This window comes from Strix uralensis, chromosome 12 (assembly GCF_047716275.1).
Source record: "Strix uralensis isolate ZFMK-TIS-50842 chromosome 12, bStrUra1, whole genome shotgun sequence".
Classification (NCBI taxonomy): Eukaryota; Metazoa; Chordata; class Aves; order Strigiformes; family Strigidae; genus Strix; species Strix uralensis.
Genome location: NC_133983.1, coordinates 3,451,844 through 3,473,733, shown reverse-complemented (window position 1 = coordinate 3,473,733; position 21,890 = coordinate 3,451,844). Strand labels below are relative to the sequence as shown.

Below are 21,890 nucleotides of genomic sequence, written 5' to 3'. Positions count from 1 at the left end.
GCACAGGGGTATTTGTACTCGTGCTGTTCCAGTGCCAGCTGGGGGGGGCAGGAAGCTCCTCCTGAGGCCATGGCAGGGGTTGGAAGAGGAGAAATGGTGCATAGCTCTTGTCCCACACCTCCAGCTCCCTCCGGGCCCACAGCCACACGCACCACCCAAGGCTGCTGCTCAGCCAGGCAAGGTTTATTCACAGAATAGCTGTACAGGGCAGAGCGAGCTGGCAGGGACACAGCCCTGCTTCCTCATGTGGCTTTCTAGGGTTTCCCAAGTCCCCTCCCCACAAGGAAATCATTCCTCTTCCCTTCAACAGAGCACTCACCGCCACTGCCATGACTTGTAGGACTCTATAGCTGACCCTTAAGCTGGTGGCACAGAAGGAACACAACTGCAGCCAGCAGCACGGGCAGGGTGCTCTCTGCAGCCCCCTCTTTGAACCACACCAGCCCCAGATTTCCTGACCTGCAGCCTCCCGCAGGGCAGCGGCGTGAGGGGAGGCGGGAGCTAGCGCAAGCCTGTCCCTCAGACTAGCGCTGGTTTTCAGAAATAGTGTCACGCTGCTCTCAATATGAGAGATTCCTCTTGGTTCCGCTCTCACAAAAGGATGGCGGCTCTTCTTCCCAGGCCCAGGAAAGCCCTTTGCTCTGAGGAACAGGAGCAGAAGGGCCGACATCACCCCATCGACACAGTGTCTAACAGCCAGGCAGGACCTGGGCAGGCTCCAGGGCTGCAGCCTTCCTGTCACAACCTCCACGGTGGTGCTGCCCCAAGCACCCACCCGCTACAGGCGCAGGCGCTTGATGTCCTCGCTGCGGAAGTCGATTCGGAGAGCCAGCACCTGCCGGACCTCGGCGGGAGTAAGGCGCCAGGTGAGCGGGCCCGAGTTGGGGCCCCAGTAATCCAGGATCTCCGTCACCTGGAGGAAGAGGAGAGCTGCAGGAGACAACTCAGCACTGACCACCCTCACAGGCAAGTTCAAACTCTGGCTACGGTCATGGTAATTTCTTGTCACTGACCCCCTGCAGGCAAACACCCGTCAGGCACAGGACAACTTTTCCAGCCTCTCCATACCCCATAGGTGTGCCAATGCCTGGATGAGCCCAGTAAATCCATGTGGAGTCCGGCTGGGGCTCCCACAGTCCCCCAGTAAAAGCAGACCAAGTGCACCCCCAATAAAAGCAGACCAAGCGCAGCTCACCCTTTCCAGATTGAGGATGGTGGCCATCTGGGAAAGACGGGCAAACTTGTCACGGATAGTCCAGGTGGTGACCGTGGTGAGATAGGCTATGAGAGACCTCAGCTCCTTGTCAAACTGCAGACCGCCAAGCTGTGGGGACACAGGGAGCTCTGTTAACTCGCCCAGCAGGCCCAGGGGTTGCGTCGAACACACGATTAACAGAAGTTACAGGGGGGGCAGGGGGAGGCCTCTGAGCAGGAGGGTTCCAGTTAGACCATTTACTGCAGGTTAAACTGGCTTATGTTTAGACCCACCTTAAAAGCCAGCCCCTTTATTGATGCAAGCTTTGCCCAGCCCCATCACAAAATACACCTTCTCCCTGCGTGTGCCTCCCTCAGCTGGCCACCAGTGGTGGCAGAGCTTCTCTGAGGGTAACATCTGCCTCTGCCCTGCCCCATCCCTTTGCTGAGGGTTTCCTGGTGGAGGGTTTGCAGTCAAGGCAGACTACAAGGTAGAGGACAGTGTTTTGCTTACCCTGCTGAAGGTGGATTTGAGCAGCACTTTCTCCAGTTCAATGGCTATGAGACTGGTCATAAGACCAGTGAGGGTATCGTAAATCACTGGAGACAGTCCAGCCTGGAAGCAGAAACCTGTGTCATCCTTGTCAGGAACAACTGAGCAGAGGTGCACAAAAGCCAAGCCTATGAGAGCTTTCAAATAAAGACCCATCACTGGCAGGCTCAGCGAGGGGGGAGCGCCACAGCAGCGATCCAGGTGCGTGGGGCCTGCAAGCAGGCTTTGAGAACCACAGGAGAAGGGATTGGGGCTCTAAGAGCCCTGCAAGGCACTGGAGGACATCACTGGAGGACATCTGCTGTTCCCCTGAGCAGGGGAAGAGCTGGAAGATGCACGTGGAGGTCTGGCCAAAGCCTGGCAGGCTGCCACATCTCTCCTTCTCTCTCACCTTGAACTCTGTCATCTGCTGTTCCAGATTGACAATGAACTGCTGGACCCAAGGATCGTTAGCTTCATAGTCACTGAACTCCTCCTGACACGGAAATACAAAAAGGGTAGTTTATGTGAACAGCAGCAAACGGCCCAGAGGACCAGAAGGGAAGTCCTTCCTGGAGCACTGCACCCCTTCTGTTTTCTCAAGCTTGTCTCTAGCTAAACACCCCTTTCCAGGCTTGGATGCAGAGCAAGTTCTGGGTATTTTACTGTTACTCTGCGCCGAGGAAACAGTGGACAACTGAGGGGAATGAGGCAGTGTTTGCTCTGACTGTGCTGCTGAGCAGAGGATGGAGAGTGCAAAGTACAGCTGGAAGCAGAGAATGCTGAGCCTTACCTCCTCGATGTTGTGGGAGACAGAGAGGAATAGGTTGATCCAGGGCTTCACCTGGGGTTTGATGGCTGTGCTGTTCAACTCGTTGAGACCTTCCTGAGGGGGACAGGAAGAAGAGAGGAGAGCGACTGAGCACAGCTAACGTCCAACAGCACACAGCCTTTACAGCCAGGCTGTCTTGATGCTCCCTCCCATCCTCACTGCAAGCTGGGGAGACCGACCCCCAGACTTGCACGGGGAACTGAACCCAGAAGTCCCAGATCCCACACTCTTCCGGTGCTGGAGGGCTCTGAGGACACCATGACAACAAGAAGAGGATGTTGGCCCAGAAGCTGCCGTTGTGCTGACGTGCAGCCTGGTCTGAAGGGCTCAGGCTTCCCCCACCCCTGCCCACACAGCTACAGAGGTTTCCTGGCAGGAGAGAGGCATTCAGTTCACATCCCACCAGGGTAGGAAAGGACACAAACACCAGCCTTTCCACTCAGCACCAGCCAGGAGGACACTGATTGGACTCAGCTGATGCCTCCCACCTCCAGTGCAGCTTAGCTCAGTAGGAGAAGCTAAAAGGAGGATAAAAGCTGTAACCACAGTTAGTTCCCTGAATTAATCATAACCCCAGCACACGCCATCTCCCCCGAGCAGCAGGCTGTCAGCAAAGGCTGTTCTGTCCGCTCCGATGCTAGCGAGCTCTCTGAAAGCCCTCTCCTGCCAACCACCCCCATGTGGCTCAGCAAGATGTCAAGAAAGCTCACCCAGCATGAAACTATTCAGGTACCGATGCTGCCTGGCATTTGATGGAAGTTTTTAACTAAAAATGGCATTTCAGAGCTGGCCCTGCTGGCAATTGTCCTTTTCCAAGGCAAATTCAACGCGCCTGTGACTCAGGCAGTGCAGCAGCTTGCCGCTCAGCCTCTTGATTGCTTTGCAGCCAGCTTTAAGACTGCACTAGAGCTAAACTGGAGAGTTTTACTCCTTACTGATTAAACTTTGGTTTCAATACTGACCACAAGCCTCAAGAGGATTTGCTGGCAATACCAGTCTGAAGACACTTGGCTGCAGTGAACTACAAAGCCAAACAAAAAAATAGCCTGGACCCTCTGTGAAATACAAAGCTGATGGCAAACCTGGTTCAAAATACTCTCTTTTGCTTGATTTCTTTCCACGGGAGGTATTAGGTTCTTCCTGTTCTTCTCCCTGTCAGAGACCACTGTGAAATTTTAGGGCAACAGGCCCCAGCATGCCATACGAGACAGTGGATTTAGCCAGAGAGCCTTCTGCCCCATGCCAGGGAGTATTTCCATTCGAGAAAGAAAGAGAAACCTGAGGGAAGAGCAGCTCTTCCTCTACATACAGCCCGTCCTCAGCATTACCTAGTGAGGCTCTGGACAACCTGACAATGTGCTGTGCCACGAGGGAAAATGGAAGAGATGGAAATGCTATTAATAATTTCTTCTCCTGAAAATGCTGAACCAACTACAAGACTGTGCTGAGTGAAGACACATGGAGCAACATTCCTTCTGGCTCTGCAGCTGCTTCCAGTGCTTTTTATGCAGCCGCCAGCTGGTGAGGCTGTGCAAACGGGCTTGATCTGTCTCTGTACCTCAAAGCTGACCGACTGACTCCCTCCTGCACCCCTACCCAGCACTCCTGCAGTCAGACATGGCCCAGGCCTTGGGCTGAAATGATTTCTGACCCTATCCTGGTTAAACCAGGACACTGAGCTGTCCCTGAAGACACTGGCTAGTCAGTGTTTGAGGCCAGCAGTAACTCAGCAAGACACTCACCTGCAGCAGGTCACGAAATTTGTTGGAGACAGCAGCCATGTCAGAGAGACAGCTGTCAATCTTGGCCTGTGCTTGCTCACCCCCGAAGCCTTGGCTAAGCAGTTTGCTGCAGTCACTCTGCAGGGAAGAGAACCACGAGCAAGTTGCAAATTAATAACCTGGGCAGTTTCTATCCCTTCACGTTGCTGAGCTCTGGCTGCCCACCAGCACGCTTGCAGGATAGGACAGGCACCAAACTCTGGCCCCTGCAAAGGCACAGGCTGCTGGCTCCAGCTGGGGAGAGGACCGCAAGGAAGGAAGCCAGGGGCTATCTAGCCCAGCACCAGAGAACCACAACCTCTCAATGATGTTCATGTTGTTCCACTGGCTCCTGGCCTCTGCCAGGTTGGTTGAGCTGGAGAAACTGGTATTTCCAGTTGCTACTATCAGCCAGAGATTGCTCTGCCAGTTCAAAATTGCTTTCCTGAGGCTGGAGGGCAAAGACCTCAGGAATTAGGGCATAGTGAGGTTCGGGTGGTTTACTCGAACCCCCCAAGGGAGGATATTATAAATCTGATTAAGGAAAAAACAGTAAAGAATCCAGACTGCACCTCCAAAGTCTTCTTCAGGGTCATAATGTTTTCGCTGCAGACTTCCACATTGTTTAAGGTCACCTGGAAAAAACCAACAAAACACAGTACAGGCTGAAATGCAAATATTTAAGAGACAGAGGTGCTACCGTGTGATCAAAGCATCGCAGATTCACAGAGCTGCATGAAGCTGAACTACAGTAACTGAGCATGTGTGCTGAACCTGCAGCTAGTACAAAGTTTGAGAGTTTACTCCACTTCTTTTCCTCATCATACTGTCCACGATGTTGCAGTGAAGCCCCACTTGTGAGTGACTGGTTGAAGACAACTTTCTGTGACAGTGTCATGAAGAACAACACACCAAGAGCGGCTGGAGGTGATGCTTTATACACTGTGTCCAGAGAAGCAGGAGAGGCAGGAAGGCATTCGTATCTAGGCAGGAGGAATCGGCACCCTCCTGCCAGATGAGTATCTGTTCTTCACTGAACAGACTGTTCTCTGCCTGCTGAAGCTGAACTAAATGTCAGTATAAGGCTGAGGTTTGTGCAGACAAGGAAATGAGGCAAGCTGACAGGTGAATGAGGAATTCCAGTGAGAGAACTGACATTTTAAGCACTTTGCTTCAAGAAATGCAGTAACCTGTAACCAAGAACTTAATGAAATGGAAGAGTTCAGTCCCTCCTGTTCCTTTTGTTGCCTTCTCTCCTTGTACAGTGAAAGCTCCAAGGAGCCTCTTCAGCACCGGGCATTCACAGAAACTTACATCGAGGGAGACAAGTCAGGGTGAGGCAGCCCCCCTCCAGCACTCTGAGTCTCTGCCCACAGGTCTGCTCACACAGCAGGGCTGCCTGAGAGGAGAGAGTTGCTCTCCCAGTGAGGTCTTTTCCACAGTGCCAGGTCTATACAGCATCCCAACACGGGGAAGGGTGTGTTATGCTGCAGAAGACAGGAGCCACAGCCCTTCAAATGCTCTCCAAGGGGTCTCTAATGCCCACTGCCATGTTCTGGCCTGCTCGAGCGTGCAGAGTTGCAGTGCTGCTGCTGGGAGAAGGCAACAGGCGGATCGTGCAGGCCAAGCAGAGCAGACAATCCTGCTCTAACGGTAACTCTCTGATCTGATAAGTGAGAATAAAGGAGCCCTGAGCTTGGGCCAGGAAACTTTTTCATCTAGAGAAAGGTGTGGATGAGATGGTCTCCCACCACCTTTGTGGGAGAGCATGTGGAGAATAGGATTGACAGACATCTCAAAAGAGCACAGACTCTTCCCCAGCCTGGAGGGAATCAGCATCGCAGCAGGCCAAGAGGCAGTCACAGGATCATACTTGCACAGGCCTGGTGTGGAAACCCTACAAGTATGAGGTGAGGTACAAGTATCTACCAGACATCCAAAGTCAGGCCACCCCTCAACAGGTTTTCAGGTTCTCTGAACATGTAATAGTTGCACCAATCCTGTTCCCAGGAGCTCTCCACTGTCTTTCCCCTCACCCCAACTCGTTCTACACCAGAACAGCCACCAAACCCACCAGAAAGGACTGCTTGGCCTCGTCGGTGCTTTCAATGCCTTTGGTATCAAACTTGCCCTGCTGCAGGCTGCTGTGCATGATGTTCACGGCACTGGTCACCCCTCTCTGGAAGTCCTGGAAGGTTGTGGCTGGGAAGCCCTGCTTCAGCTTGTTGTACAGAACCTCCCTACGGGGCAAGCAAAACACATCAGGGCTTAGAGCAAATACTGCAAGCCACAGCAGAGTTGTGCTCTGTGACAGGGGACAGCCCTCTGGCTGAGCTGTGACCTGAACAAGGTAGGTAGAACTTCACAGGGACAGAAGAGGGCTGGCAAATATCTCCTGACAGCACCTAAAGGACATGAGGCTGAAAGAAAAACACAACCACTCAGCTTCTGAGCTTTCCCAAAAATCCTGCCTGCAGCTCCCTGCTGTCTTCAGGCACAGTTCTCCACTCCCATGTTGGGATGAAAAACAGGAACTGGATAGTTTCTGCAGGGTCACCCCAAGTTCAAGTTACTAAGCAATCTCACAGGCAACCCAGAGAACAGTTAGGGGTGACCATGCACCATCAAGCAGGGTGGCACTCCAATGCTACGTGATGACTTGGTCTCATAGGGATTTTGGGCCTGAGGTTCCTTTTTCTGTTTGTCCTACAGGTGACCACCACTACTGTGAGAAAAATATGCCCAGTTCCAGCTTCCCACACCACACCTGACGCTGCTTCCTATGAGTATCTTCCACAGAGAAGACAAACCAGAGGTTCAAAGGCGAGGAACACAGGGAAGACCATCTGACAGCAAACACTGTTTGCAGAACGTGAGGTGGAGGCAAGTTACAATGAACCTGGTGTATTTTCATTACCTGAAGTCAGACTCCAGCTCGGTGGTGGAGTGGTTGATCATGGCACAGAGACAGTCTATGCTGGAGCTGGACAGAGCACGCCCAATGCACTTCTTCACGATATAAAACACGTCATCCACCATGCTGGAGGTGAGCTGGCCCTTCTCGTAGCTGTCCATGGCAACAGCCTGCAAAGAAAGCTGTCTCAGTGCCCTGAGCTCAGCGAGCAAAGGTGCCCTCTCAGAGCAGTGCTGCGGGACCAAACTGCCAGCCCGCCGGTGTGTAGGCTGGCACCGCTCGTCCCAGTATTCAGGAGCTCTGGCAGGTTTGTCTCTGGAAGATACTTGGGTATGTTTGGAGTCAAAGTGCAGAAACAACCACTTGCTTTTCAAGGCCAAGGGAAACAAAAGACCTTCCCAACAACTGTAGACCTGCCGTGTACTCATCTCACTCCCTAGGGGTGCTCAGCAGAGGACTGTGGAGCACACGCAGGGCTCTCGGCCGCTGGCAGAGTGCAGGCTATTGAAGCAGCAGTCTGAGCCCTACCTTGTTGACAGTCTCCCTCATGAAGTATTCCTCCATGGTGATGTAGTAGCCAATGAGCTCCTGCATGGTGCGGCTCAGCAGACAGTTGTTGAGGAGCTTGTCCAGGTATTTCTGATGCTCTGCAGAACACAAAAGAGAACCATCAGTGGGGACCAAGTGTTAGAAAGCAGTTCCACCTAACCCCGCTGCTGCCAGTCTCATGGGCACACATCTGCAAAGCCCGACCTGGAATAAATCACAGGCCTCAACTATGGAGCTGAAATTGTTGAGCTGACTTTTGCAGGTGACAAAGGCGATTTTCAGAGCTCCATGAAGTACCAAAACCCTGAGCCTGTTTACCCTGTGGCTTCCACCTCTAGGATCTGTGCCTGCAGTGACCAAAGGGCCCTCCCTCTCTTTGAGGACCTTGTTTATTATGCTCTGCAGCCATTCCTAATGTTGGTTTTCTTGTTAGAGGGAACAACCAGCGCTGAAAAAAGGTCTGGGGAGGCCAGGCTACACAACCCTCTTCCACAGAGCGCTCCCAAAGCAGCTTTGCAGATCCTGTGTCACTCTGCTTTGCCACTGACTCAGATAAATCTCCACTTCTGACCGCAAGGAGCAAAGAGCCTGCAAGGATTGGTATTCAAGGTGTTACCTTGCTTTACCTCCTCTGAGGCCATGGAGTCTCCCACCTCAAAATCAGATATTATTCGTCTCTTGATGAACCTCAAGTAGAGCTCACTGCGGGCGTTCATCAGAGTGACTTCTGTTAAAATAGGGTCAAGTTCCCTGGAAGGAACACAGTAAGAATCAAGGTAGTAAAACTACAAAAGGAGAAGCACTAATTTAACTCAGTTAAGTAAGTGTGTTTTCTGTTCTCTTACTGTGAGATCAATACCGCCCCTTTCCATCTGTGCCGTCGAGTAGCAAAGCTCAGCAGAATAACTGGTATGTGCAGAGAATGCACATACAATCAAAACATGCTGAAAAAATCATTACAGAGAAGCTGCTTTTTTTTCCTCATGGATGTGAGAGCAACCACATTAAAATCACAGAAGGACTGCAAGACTCTAAGCAACCTGATATAACTTCAAAATTAGCCCTGTTTTGAGTGGAAGGTTGGACTAGAGACCTTCAGCAGTCCTTTCCTACCTCAGTTTTGCTATGATTCTGTGAGCCCTACCTGGCCAGTGTTAGAAAGGCCTGGTCCCTGCCATCTCCCTCTATGTGCTTTTGTGCACAGATTTATGTGTTTCTGTACAAATGATCAAGAATCTCTCTAAGCTCAACAGCTCAGGAAACATGAGACCACAAAAGCATGTGACGATGCAGAACACAGCATTCAGATCAGAGATGACTATGAAAAAAAGACCGTCACATCAGCAGCTTTTTCATCGGTGTGCACAAAAGAACTTCACAAATCCTGCTCAAAGCCTCGCAACACATAAGTGGGACAAGGAACCATTACCTTTATTTTATGGATGAAAAAGCAAAAGCTCAGAAAACATGGAATGCATGCAGTTACTCAGAGCAAATAATAAATGGATCTCTATATTAACACTGAAATAATTAGTCATGCAGGCTCACAGAGAGACAGCTTGAGGAACGTAAGTTTTCTTTCAAGGCATGTTTAGAAGTCACGCAATGGCAGAAGGTCTGGGTGCACTTTGAAACAGCCTTACTTAAGGGCTATACAAATACTTAAGAAGAAAAGGAGGGAGATTTAAAGTACTTCAGTTCATTAGCAAGAAACTGATGTTACAGAGTTGCTGCAGCAGCCATACAGATTAAATAAAACCCAAAGATTTATTCCCAATTCTGTCACAAATTATCTGCCCAGGGAGCTGTTCCATTTCGTGGGCTCTGAGGACCATACGCTGACCATCAAAAGGTAGTGAGCACAGGCGATTACAGTCTCAGTCCTTCACGTGCAGCGATATTGCCAGCCCTCCAGCGATGTTTAGGGCCAAGGCTTAAAGGTAATGAGTAAGCAAAATAAACCACCACAGAATTTGCCTTTATGAAAGGGCAGCGAAGGGCACTTAACAATTGGATTTTATGCTTTAGTAGCCACAGAGCCTCTGGAAGATGGGGAGAGTTATCTAAATGCTAAATAGTGTTAATAACAGCTCAAGAGTGGAAGGTTAGAGAGCTAAAAGAGGTTTAGCTTGTACCTTGGTTCAATCTTCTCTGCAGAAGCACTTCTCATCATGCTATTCTGAACTTGCTGGAACTGCAATCACAAAAAAAGAGAGAGTCATCAAAGTCTTTGCTGATGACTTGGAGTTAACAGCTGCTTCTCGTGCTGTAGGCTAAGGAGGTGCTTACTCAGGGGGGTTGACAGGAATGCTTTGCAGGAAGTGCTGCCAGAGCAGGGAACTGCATCAGCTCACCTCCTCCTCCAAGACAGAGCTCAGCCTGCCAGGAAGGGCACTGGGATGGGAACTGCAACAGAGGGACCAAGGTATGTGACCATGAGACAGTTACAGCAGTCCTGCATCTAACAGACTGAGCAGGAACAAGACAGGGGGGATGGTGGACTGAAAACGCCCTACAGAGCTGCAGAGCAAAGAATCCTGTGCCCGGGGTCCATTTAGCATGCTCCCAATGAATCCTTCTCTGCAACAGAAGGGATAGCTACAAGCTGGACCCCTTCAGCCATCAGCATAAATATGGAAGAAAGCAAGGTTTCTCTCAATACACAAGGTCAAACTTTGCCACCTCTAAGGCAGTCGGAGCCCCATGGAGCTGGATGGAGGCCGCAGTTGGCTGTGTCAGGCAGCACCACGCTCCTCTTACCTGCCTGTGATAGTCCCTCTCTTTGATGAACTTGTCCACCACTTTCTCCACCTGCCGGTCACACTCCACTTGCAGGTGCTTGATGAGGGTGTACAGCCTCCCTGGCCCGTAGTATGTCTCCACAATGGGCTGGTGGGTCTCCACAATGCGAGCAATCCCTGCAGGGAGAGTGGAAGTGCAAGAGAGAGACTCCAGCAGGAGCTCCCATCCAGTCTGGACCCAGAACAGAGCTACATAGCTCCACAGACAGGACCTAGCAAGGGATCATTCACTCCCCAGATAAACAGTTTAAACTGTCCAGCCACCCTGTAGTGCTTCACTGAAGGCCTGTCATTACCACCCCTCATTCCATGGCATCTTCTCTCTGCATATGACACCTTCCATCCTCTCTGCTGTTTAGTGCAAGGCTATAATGTAAATCTCCTGGAGCAGAAGCCATCACTCTTCCTAAAGAGAGCTCCTGCCATGCGATGTGTGTCAGCTGCCCTCCTACCCAGCAAGATGCAGGGTAGAAAGGTATGAAGCTTCCACAGGAGAAAGCTGCACGAGCTAAACCTGGCAGGGGGCATAACTGCCATCCAAACCCAGTCTCAGCTTTCAGCACCTGACAGGTTATAAGAGAAGAGCAGTGCTGGGAAAATCAGCCTAGGGAAAGCTCTGCTCTTATCTGTCACATAGATGCCCAAGAGAGCAAGCATTCATGAAGGCAAGACCTCCTTGGAGAAAAAGCTCATCTCCAAGGAGGTATCTCTACAATATTGCTTCCTTCTCACAAACTCTACTCCAAGTTAGCAACACTCCCCCTCTTTTGACGCTACTGCCAAGAAAGCCTCGGCGGCTCTAAGGACCTTCAAAGGCAGAAGGGTGCCAGGCTGGGAGAGTGACTTGGCAGCAGTGCAGCCTGGAATTACAGCAGACTTAATCGAGAAGATGGTTAATCACCATGGGATCTCAATTACTGGTTTTGGCGACATTCCCACAGAACATTCATATTTCCTTCTCTCCCTTCCCTCTCTGCTTTCAGGCTCCCATGGTCCTCCTGAAAGAGCCAGGCCTGGAGGCATCAACAGCTGCTCAGTCTTAAGGGATCTGATTTGTTTGTCTGGAGAGCTGAAACCTTCAGGGAATACCCATTTGTTTTGAGGATGCAGAGAACAGGAAGAGCCCAATTCCTGGAGGAAGCTGACAAATCCTTTGCAAATCCACTTTGAGCCTGCGCAAGCTGTACGTAGGAAAGCTTACTTATTGTAATGCCCTCTCCTGGCTGGGAAAAAGTCTATTAGTTGTGTCCCTGTCCCTCCAGCGTGACACTCCCACAGCTGAAAGGGGAAGGAGGCATTTTTTAATCTCCTGGAGCTAAAATTAAAAGCGTTTAAATTGATGGATAATCTCATCACGGACTATTTTCAATCTGTCAGCAATGAGACAAGGAAGATTACCTTCAAAGAGAAGTGTAAGGGTGTCTGCAAAGATGACAGCAGCTCGGCGGTCACTCATGTCTGTCCCCATCACCAGCTGCAGGTTCTCTTCTGCTTTGTTGGCCACCTGCATGACAACAGGACCCGTCAGCTGGTAACACTCAAAGATATTCTTCATCCCATAGGGTGGTCCTCTGTCCCTTGCCCTGTAGAGCTTTTGCTGCCTTCCCACTGCAAGAGCTATTGCTGTTGTTCCTCCTTTGAACAGGGATCCTTTCCTCTCTTATGGAAAACTCAAGGGTCAAGGAGAGGCCAAAACTTGTTCTTCTCTTTCCAGGCTCCCTTGTACGAGCTTTAAGCAAGCACAAAGAGCAAGACAGAAGGAGAAGCCAGCCAGCCAGAGGGATCTGTATTCAGACACCATAAAGTCCATCCCAGGATGCAAAATGCAGGGAGAAAGACGAACTAAGGCCAGTGCTGGTTTCTAAGATTAACACAAGCCAGAGCCAAGATCTCCTTCCACAACATCTGTTGATGAGACCGGATTTTGCTTCTCCCTAGGAGACCAGACAGGCCACAGCATATTTCACAGAACCTATTACCTGCTTGCAGAGGTACTCCGAGAACTTGCTCAGCCCCTCTTCATGTAAGCCTAGCAGAGGAAAGATCTTGAAGAACCGTTCCACCTGGGGCAGGTCTCCCTGCTTCATAGCCGCGTCAAATTTCTCTGTAACAATTGTCTTCAGGCGCTGCTCTGCTTCCTGCAGGAGCTTCAGGTTGGCATCAATTATGCCCCCTGGTCAAAAGGACAGAAAAGAAAGGGAAAAGTGACAGCAAACTGTTAGCACTGTATCAAGGGCTACTTTTTTTCCCAGGAGACCAACACTGTGCAGCCCTAGGATGAGAAGGCAGAAGACACACTGGAATTCCCCTACAGGCAAAGAAAGGTAGGTAAGTGTGTGATGTACACACAGCTAATGTTGTCGTCTTGCATGGAGGATGTGAACACACCAACCGGGACATTTCTTTTAGGGATCCTCCATTTCCAGTTGCTCTGCTTGGTAGCACACCGTAACACTGCAACGGTTCTCCCTGACAGAGCCTTCTCCCTCACTTCTTTTGTCCTGAACATTTTGTCCTTCACCTAGTTAGCGCCTGAAATACTATTAAAGATGTGTGCCAGGAACTCTCCTTTCAATTAATGATAATTCAAACCTAAGAACACTTCAAAAACGTTCATCTCTTACTTTATAACATATTAAGATTTTTGGCTAGTATTAGATCTTCTGCTTTGTCTACTGGGCTGAGGCTATCTGCCATGGGAAATCATGCAGCCTCTAGTTATCTACTGGAAAGGTGATTTATCAGCTTCTCCTCACAAACAGTACTTACCTTCCTTGCCCTGACGACTGAGCTCAATCACTGATTTGTCCAGAGACAGATAGCGATGGATATGAGCTGCTGCTTGTTCATAATCTTCATTTCGCAGGGCTGTTTGAACTCCATCCATGCAGAACTTCAGGTCAAGGATGTCATCAGCTCTCTGAATGGCCTGATAGAGTCGATTCTGCAAGAAAGGCAACCGGTAAGGCTTCCTGCTGCAGGTTGGACCAGGGAAAGAGAATTATGATAAGACAGCGTGGAGGGAAAAAAGGAAGAAACAGACTGAAGCGATATGTCTCTACACAATAAACGATCACATAAGCAGAAACCCCAAACTACTTAAAAAGTCGTAAGACCAATGGCTCTGAAAGGGAAACAGCATTTGTCAAAACTCAGAGTGAACTCAGAGGCCATACTCCACTTGAACAAACAGGCAGACACCAGAGATACAACCAGACATTCTCTGTTCTGATTGCAGCAGATGTGCTGAGCGCTGGGAGTTGACATCTCCTAGCCTATCTCTGTACAAAAAATATAACAGCCTGGATTCCTGACTGGTCTTGGGTGACAATGACCATCTCCACTGTCCTCAGCGCTGCAATAGTTGGCAAAAGAGTGCTAACGAAGACTAACTTCATCTTATTCACCACAGTCTATCAGGAGCTGCATAGACAGAAGGGGATGCTGGAGAACCAGCCACTATATGGAATAACACATGCACTATTACTCTTGCACCCTGCAATATCCAGGAGCCCAGCAAGATACCACTACCTAGCAACACTAGATACTGCTAAAATAAAGAACAAAGCAGTTTCCAGCCCACCTGCCCACTAAAGAAAAGAGCACATTTCTCTGCTGTGCTGTGAGCACACGAGCAGACAGAATACGGCTTGGAGGGGACAAGTCCCAGACACCCCCTCAGTCCAGTTACCTTGGCCAGGTCAAGCTGGCGAACTTTACTGCTGACATTCTCAGCCAGGTTACAGGTGAAGGTGATCATCCCTGCCAACTGCTGGGCATCCCCCTCGATGAGCTGCAAATTAGGGCTGGGAACACAAGCAAATTGAACATGAGATACAAATATTAAGTAGTAGGATGGTCTGCAACAGCAGGATGGTTCTTGCTCCAAACTCAATTGTTCCTCTCAGCAACAGCATCTCTCATATCATGCCCCTCCTACATGAGCAAAGCATCAAAATCAAACTGACTGCTTTGGAAGAGACTGCACAAACAGACTAACGACTGTCGGGCTACCAGACAGGGTGTGAACAAGCCACTGAAGCTTTATGATACTCTCCACTTCTGAAGTGGAAGATGAAGTCTGTAAACTTGTGCTCCAAGCTTCTACTAGACATAAGGCCACTTAGGATGACTTTCCAGACTGCTGCACAAACTTACCATGAAGAGGCAGTAATGTTTGACCACACCTGTAAACAGCCTGACACAACACATCTGATCCAAGCATTGATGCTGAAACCTGACAATCTTTGGGGTGAGACCTTCAAAGAACTGCTCAGCCTATGACAAAAAGGATCAGTCTGTGTGAGGGCACAGTAGTGTTCTCAGTTAGTGCTGCTGAGAAGAACTGGGTGCCTGGGGGTAAGGATCCAACTGCCACAAACCGATTTAAAGTCTGACATATTCTGAGAATGAATGTGCTTCCCTCACAACACTGAAACAAATTTTCACATCATACAGTAAGCAGGGAGGTACTGAACAGGGTGCAGAAGCAGGAAGAAGAGGAGATGGTGAGGATCACTAACCCCATGCGATGAAGTGCAACCATCTTGTTCTCTATAGTGCTTTGCTGTTCCAGGAGGGCATCCAGCTCTTCCTGCACGACTTTCTGAAAGAAAAGGACGAAGGAAGTCCTGTGTGAATTCAGCTCTCCTCCAGGCCAGCAACTTATCAGACTCTACATCCAAGTCAAGGACATGCAGCTAGCAAGGCCTTAGCACTTCCAAGAGCTCATGTGACAAATAAATCCTTCCTAAACTCTCAATATAATCCTGTCATTTTTCATATTTTTACCATTTGAAAGCATCAGTTCAAATGTCAAACCTCACTGCACAATTTTTAAGTCAGCTAAGTCACAAACTCCTCCCCTCGACGAGGTTTCAGCGCAGGAGGACCCTGAATCTGCAGGATGCTCATGATTCAGGGACACCAGTTCCGCGGAGGCGACACCATCCACCACCGGGCCCGAGGGACGGCTGAGCCCGTATTTAATAACTCTGCAAAGGATCCGGACGACTAGGGGAGCCGCGACAGTGAAGCACCCACTCTCCTTGTCACTACAACACCGGGCTGAAGGGGGCTGGAGCAGCGAACACCTCCGGGGGGCTGCGTCCCGCAACCCCCGGACCACCCCAGCCCAGCCCGCCCCGCCACAGCCCATCGCCGCCGGGGACCCTGCGGCCTCACGGGCCCGCCCCCCACACACCTCCTCCTCACACAGCCGGCTGTAGGCGGCCTCTAGGTCCGCCAGGTCGGTGAGCGACTGAATCCGCTCCATGGAGAGGGCAGAGACAGCCGAGCCACCGCCCTCTCCCCCCAGCGCCCTCGGGCCCGGCGCCGTGGCCGCCGCCATTTTGGAGTGCAGCTGACGCGCTCGGTACGGCCGTGAGGCCCGTCGGGGCTGCCTGTGGTGGAGCCTGAACGTTTGCGGCCGCTCGGCTCCGGCTGGCAGCGCGGGAGGTTCACGTTCCCCAGGCGCTCTACGCTAGAACACGACTGAGGATTTTTTGGAGAAGCTCTTGGTACGGGGAGCGGCCCCCATCGCCCCGTGATCATTCAGGCGCCGCCTCGGGCAGCCTCCCCCGCCATACGGCGCGCGCGCGCGCCGGGCCTGGCGGAAAGCCCCGGCGAAGAGGCGCGGGAGGGCAGTGCGCAGGCGCGGGGCCCATGGCGGAGCGGGCCGGCGGCGAGCCCGCCTAGGCAGGACCCGCATCCGCCGCCATCCGCCGCCATCTGCACGGTAAGGGCGGCCCCGCCGCGCCGCGCCCGCCCAGCGGCGGCCCCTCGGCGGGGGAGGCGCGGTGTGGGCCGCCATCTTGGTGGGGGGAGCGGCCGCGGGCCCCTCGGGGCCTGGCCTGTGGGGGGCGGCCAGGCCGCGCGTTGATCCGTGGTGTGTTCCTACGGCCCTGCTCCCCGCGGGGCTGTGCTGGGCGGCGGGGCCTCGGCAAGGCTCGGGGCGGTGGAGGGCCGGTTCCCCTGTGGTGCGGCCTGCAGCACCACTGAACTGGGGATGAGTCTCTTTAACCAAGTAACAAGCGCCAGGACAAGAGGGAATGGCCTCAAGCTGCGCCAGGGCAGGGTCAGACTGCCTCTTAGGAAGTATTTCTGTCCAGAAGCCGTTGTTGGGCGTTGGAATGGGCTGCCCAGGGCAGGGGGGGAGTCCCCATCCCTGGAGGGGTTGAAGAGTCGGGTTGACCCAGCGCTGAGGGATCTGGTGGAGTTGGGAACGGTCAGTGTGAGGTTCATGGTTGGACTGGAGGAGCTTCAAGGTCTTTTCCAACCTCGACGATTCTGTGATTCTGTGAACGAGTGCGGCGGCCTGGGCGCAGCTGGGCTTCCCTCCCGCGTTAGCCCCGGGGAAAGGAGTCCACTCGGGCGCTCGGTCCGGGCAGTTGCGGGTGGCTTGGCTGGTGTTAAATGAAACGGCGAGAGCAGTGATGTGTAACGGCCTTGGGTACCGCTAGAGGGGTTTCCTGGCTTCGGTGTCTGAACCGCCCGAACCGTAAGAGAAGCTGTTAGTTGGAAGCCCTGGTCAGTCGTGCGGCGGTAAGGGCTCAGCTCTGCAGCCTGGTTATCTTTGGGAGAGCCTTTTGCCTCAGTAAACACCCAATAACGAGCTGCGTGCAGTCAGTCTTCTAATGTAAAGTGATACGCACAGACAAACGAGAGGGCAGAGGTTCTTTTTCCATGCTGTATGGAAGGCTCTGGTTTTGCAGAGTGTATATTTTTGTTGTACTTGTTGCAGACTCGGTGGAACTACGCTAAGGTGAAGCAAACCCGTTGCCAACATGTTTCTCTACAACCTGACGTTGCAGCGTGCCACCGGCATTAGCTATGCTATCCATGGCAATTTCTCAGGTAATTTTCTTCTCCCTTCATACATCTTGGCTTGAGCTTTTTTGGGTAGTAGAGGAAAAAACGTTTTTTATTTGGTTGTTGAAGCTAGTGTGCTTCAGTATAGCTTTTTGTTTTTGCTGGAATATTGTCATTTGCTCTTGAGCATGTTACTTGAGCTATTGAAAGGTCAAGAGAAGTTCAGCTGGATTATCTACAGGTTTAATTTAGGATTTTGTCAGTTCTCCTGGTCTATTAAAAGATGCTCAAACAATCGTGGTACCTAATGTGATGAATAAGTTGCTTTGAGTTCTTCCATAATAACCATAATTCTTTGGCATTTAATAGTCATGAAGCTTTATCTCCTTTTTTTATAGTGCTTTTTGAAGTTGTGTGTTCTGCTGTGGTGTTGATAACTCTTCATGTTTTGGGTTCTTTAGGAACCAAACAACAAGAAATTGTTGTTTCCCGGGGCAAGATCCTGGAGTTGCTCCGCCCTGATCCCAACACAGGGAAGGTTCACACCCTGCTGACGGTGGAGGTGTTTGGGGTGATTCGCTCCCTCATGGCCTTTAGGCTGACAGGTGGGACCAAAGACTATATCGTCGTGGGCAGCGATTCGGGACGCATTGTTATTCTGGAGTACCAGCCCTCAAAGAACGTGTTTGAGAAGATTCATCAGGAAACCTTTGGCAAGAGTGGATGTCGCAGAATCGTTCCAGGCCAGTACTTGGCTGTAGACCCAAAGGGCCGCGCCGTCATGATCAGTAAGTCAGTCTTGTTTTCTCATTTTTTTTTTCTCATGTCTTACGGATATTATTTTGGCACGAGTTTCTGCCAGGTATAATTGGGAGTGTTTCTCGGGCAGTTTGTTAGTCTGTGAGACATGTCAGGGAGAATGCAGGCACTCAAAATAGTTCCTTGACGCTGATGGAATTGAACAAACTAATTCTAATGCTGGGCCAAAACAATCTGGAAAGAGGCCAGCTTGCTTAGCGGTGCGCGGAGCCCTGAAGTGTGATGTCTGGGAGAGAAGTTGGGATTGCAGGCGTCTGTGCTACAGCGTAGTCAGTCAGCTCCCATAGCTGAAGTGATGTTATGAATTTATGTCTCTTCGAGATACATCGTGGAGACAGCTAGATGCGTTGCTGATCAGGCTTTGCAGGTAGAAAGACACTTGGGTGGTGGGTTGTTTTTTTTTTTTTATTTTTAATCAGGTTTACCATGAGGTGGCTTAGTTACTTGTACGTGAGCTTTCCCAGTTTGCTGAAGTCAGCTTTGTCTGGTGCTGCTTTCCTGCAAGCTGAGAGCAGGGACTTGCAATGATGGGTAGTTTGATAGTGCCTCTTTACATCAGGAATAACAATAAACATTATTGTTTACTTTCTAACAAGTTGTCTTCATGGGTGAGAAGGTGGCACAGTCACAGTTGTGCCATTCACGTTGATAGTTTAGGGTGATACATGTTTGTTATGTTGTGGGTGCTGTGCATCAGGCAAGAATGCTTTTTTTTTTTTTAGTTAAAATATTTCTGAGGAAAGGTCTTCTTGCTGAATGGCTTTAAATGGTGGAGCATCTGGCTGCTTTTTTCACTTTGTCTCTGCAGTCTGTCATCTCTTGTGTGGTGGAATGAGCGAGTAGATCTGCGTGTAGCCGTTGTAGATTGAACATTGGGCTAGATGGACGTAGCCCGAAGGGTCAGTCTTCAGCTTTAAAGAGCTGGAGTTGTCATTTGTGCTTGCGGCCTGAAACATTAAAAATGAGACATTCAAAGTTAATTGGTGGCACAGAGATAAAAACCAATGGTGAACTTTAGCAGCAGAAGTAACACCGATGTTCTCTTGCAGAGTTTTATATTGATGTTGGAATACAGGCATGATCAAACTTGATCACGGGGTAATGTGCTTCAGGTGCTGTTGTCCTTTCCTTGCAGGTGCTATTGAAAAGCAGAAGCTGGTGTATATCTTGAACAGAGATGCTGCTGCTCGGCTCACCATTTCCTCCCCACTGGAAGCCCACAAGGCCAATACCTTGGTCTACCACGTGGTGGGAGTCGACGTGGGATTTGAAAACCCAATGTTTGCTTGTCTGGAAATGGATTATGAGGTGAGATGAACTTCTTTTATCTCCCTTTGCTGTCTTCTGAGCTTTGTTGTTCCTCCTCTTAATCTGTGGACGCCAGGAACGTTGGCTGCTTTTGCTGTCTGAGGCAGTTTTCATTTGCTGCAAGCTTACTTGCTTTTTGTCTTGCCTTCAGTCAGAATAGGCGAGTCTCTTCTGTCTTGGTGATTTTTCTTAAATTCTTGCTGTTTAACTGCAAATGTGCCTATTTCCTCCTCTGAACCTTTTTTTTTGCATCTTCCAGCAAGTCCTTTGAACTTTATTCTAATGTTATTCAAAAGTATTTCCCCATGTGTCAGCTTTGCTCTTCCTTTAATACCTTTCTTGAAAGACACCTTTGTGTGTTCTGTTTTAGGAAGCAGACAATGATCCAACAGGAGAAGCAGCAGCCAACACACAACAGACGCTGACTTTTTATGAACTGGACTTGGGTTTGAACCATGTTGTTAGGAAATACAGTGAGCCCTTGGAAGAGCATGGCAACTTCCTTATAACAGGTACTGGCCACTAATTTTCCTGTGGATCTACTTGGTTCCCATTCCCCAGGGAAACAGAATCAATACACTTTACATCTTAGGAGTTGTTTCAGTGGTACTCAGAGACATTAGTATAAATTAATTGACCTCGGAGTCAGGTAATGAGTGGTGCTTCACACATGGAAATACGCAAGAATTCATAGATACAGCTGCGCTTTGAAAGTGCTTCTCTGAGATCTCTCCTTTTAGATGTGTTCTGAATATTCTCTGGATTCCGAAGCTAAGAGATATTCGCTGAAATTAGCTGGTAGCAGATGGGAAAGCATGTATTTTTAGGTAACGCATAGGTGCTGTCAAACTCTTGCATGGGTTTCCATCAACTGATGTTCATTTGAAAGGCAGTAGATGAATCCGTGGACTAAACGCCGACTTACAGGGATTGAATGCAAAGCTAACCTAACACCTTCGACCTGGGAAACTGCTGAACCACTGCAGATTCCTCTCCCGAGCACACGGGGAGCTAAGCTAGGAGAGCATCCTTGTATGCTAGCCCTGTTGTATCTTCTGCAGGCAGCTGTCAAACACCAAATACTGGGCTGGATCTGACCACTACTGCTATCTTTTGTTACGCTGGGATCTCAATAGAAGCATTGTAAAAAACACTCTAAAAATGAAAGAAAGATGTGTTGGAAAACCATCTGGTGGATATTTTTGACAGCAAGCAAACATGCCGGTAACCCAAGGGGTGTGTCTAACTGACAAGTTGCTAATGCAGTATTTTGGGCACGTCATGGCTTTCTAGACAAGGATAAGCCAGGAAGGATAAAACATAAGCAATTTGTCTGAAACTGCATCCTTCCTTTTTCTCCTTCCTGGGCCCCTGGTTCCATCTGCCCTGTTCTCATGCTGACACAGACGGCTGTCTTTTGTCTTCCCCTTCAGTAAGAGCAGATTTGTATATGTAGGGTGACAGATAACACTGGAAATTATGTTGCTTTGAAGAAAACCATGAGGTGTTCTGCAGGCAGTAAGTCAGATCTGCGATAAGGGCCTTTTTTCATAATTTTTCATTTCTTTTTTGTGTTTTCAGTTCCTGGTGGTTCTGATGGACCTAGCGGAGTGCTGATCTGTTCTGAAAACTATATTACTTATAAAAACTTTGGTGACCAGCCTGATATCAGATGCCCAATTCCCAGGAGACGGGTGAGAATTTTGGGATTCCTACCCTTTTTTTAAGATTATCTTTGTCAGTGCTAAATGAATGCTTGGTATTTGCCTTTCAAGGTTAAAGGCATCAGGGAGGTTTTAAAGTAAGAAAAAAAAGGAGTTAAAAGTGTGTTGGCCTATCGTCTGCCTTACTGGCTGCATGTTAACCTGTGAGGGGAGACAGAGGTGGGCATAGCCTGAAGTGATGAGCTTTGTTCATGTCTCTTCTCTGAGATTTATGCTGGAGATACTTAAAAGACTCTGATCAGGCACCATGGTAGCAGTGCTGTCGGTGTGAGATAGGATTGATTACTTGAGATGGTGAGTCGTGGTTGCCATTGCGTACACAGGTGAATTCGACAGCTGCTCCTTTGCATCTAAGGCTGCTTCCTCCTCCTTTGGTATGGGAAATCATTGTGTGCTGTGACAGTGCTTTGAACACGTGCTGGGGTTCAGGTGCTCAAAACCAGCTGTGTGTGGATTGCAGCCCTTTCCTCTGTGTTTGCCTTTGATAAGCGAGAGAGTTGTCTCCGGAGGAGGGCAAAAGAGATAGGAGGGGTGATGCTTAGGCACAGTGTCTTAGAAATGTATTTCCTTCTGGGGTGGAGATGTACCCAGGGTAACTACGGGTGTAATGGAGGGGATATGCTTTGTGTTAAAAGCCTCCTCACATG

The 21,890-nt window shown here is 50.0% G+C and overlaps 2 protein-coding genes, 1 long non-coding RNA gene and 1 other non-coding gene across 6 annotated transcripts in view; 3 read left to right on the top strand and 1 right to left on the bottom strand.

Moving 5' to 3' along the window:
- Window positions 1–162: 162 nt before the first annotated feature.
- Window positions 163–15,986, bottom strand: COG4 (component of oligomeric golgi complex 4). Of its 2 annotated transcripts, XM_074881911.1 has the most exons (19): window positions 15,786–15,986; window positions 15,106–15,188; window positions 14,274–14,388; window positions 13,352–13,526; window positions 12,562–12,755; window positions 11,981–12,086; window positions 10,542–10,699; window positions 9,917–9,975; window positions 8,398–8,531; window positions 7,761–7,879; window positions 7,236–7,402; window positions 6,393–6,558; window positions 4,891–4,953; window positions 4,301–4,417; window positions 2,520–2,612; window positions 2,139–2,222; window positions 1,709–1,810; window positions 1,196–1,324; window positions 163–913 (listed from the first exon to the last, which is right to left on the bottom strand). In XM_074881911.1, exons 1-19 carry the CDS (start codon window positions 15,930–15,932, stop codon window positions 779–781), a joined length of 2,346 nt encoding a protein of 781 aa, XP_074738012.1. In that variant the 5' UTR covers window positions 15,933–15,986; the 3' UTR covers window positions 163–778. The 2 variants fall into 2 exon arrangements, with proteins under 2 accessions (XP_074738012.1, XP_074738013.1); XM_074881912.1 differs by lacking the exon at window positions 4,891–4,953.
- LOC141948903 (uncharacterized) lies at window positions 10,710–12,554 on the top strand. Its single transcript, XR_012630589.1, has 3 exons — window positions 10,710–11,765; window positions 11,960–12,113; window positions 12,297–12,554. It is a non-coding gene; the product is annotated as an uncharacterized LOC141948903 (long non-coding RNA).
- A 203-nt stretch (window positions 15,987–16,189) lies between the features above and the next one.
- The window catches only part of SF3B3 (splicing factor 3b subunit 3), a 30,294-nt gene continuing 24,593 nt past the window's right edge, over window positions 16,190–21,890 (top strand). For both annotated transcript variants that reach the window (XM_074882187.1, XM_074882188.1), the window contains exons 1-6: window positions 16,190–16,319; window positions 17,325–17,437; window positions 17,854–18,180; window positions 19,347–19,519; window positions 19,890–20,031; window positions 21,101–21,213. In XM_074882187.1, coding sequence (XP_074738288.1) covers window positions 17,368–17,437; window positions 17,854–18,180; window positions 19,347–19,519; window positions 19,890–20,031; window positions 21,101–21,213 — 825 coding nt within the window. In that variant the 5' untranslated portion in view covers window positions 16,190–16,319; window positions 17,325–17,367. The remainder of the gene's footprint in view (window positions 16,320–17,324; window positions 17,438–17,853; window positions 18,181–19,346; window positions 19,520–19,889; window positions 20,032–21,100; window positions 21,214–21,890) is intronic.
- On the top strand, window positions 21,410–21,489 carry LOC141949038 (small nucleolar RNA SNORD111). The gene has a single exon (XR_012630636.1). It is a non-coding gene; the product is annotated as a small nucleolar RNA SNORD111 (small nucleolar RNA).

Excerpts from the sequence above, each read along its gene's own strand:
- COG4 (XM_074881911.1), bottom strand. The coding sequence starts at position 15,932 with ATGGCGGCGGCCACGGCGCCGGGCCCGAGGGCGCTGGGGGGAGAGGGC. Across the intron at positions 7,880-8,397 it reads CTCAGAGGAGGTAAAGCAAG|AGCATCAGAAATACCTGGAC; the intron begins GTAACACCTTGA and ends TGTGTTCTGCAG. Across the intron at positions 2,223-2,519 it reads TCTCCCACAACATCGAGGAG|GAGGAGTTCAGTGACTATGA; the intron begins GTAAGGCTCAGC and ends TTTCCGTGTCAG.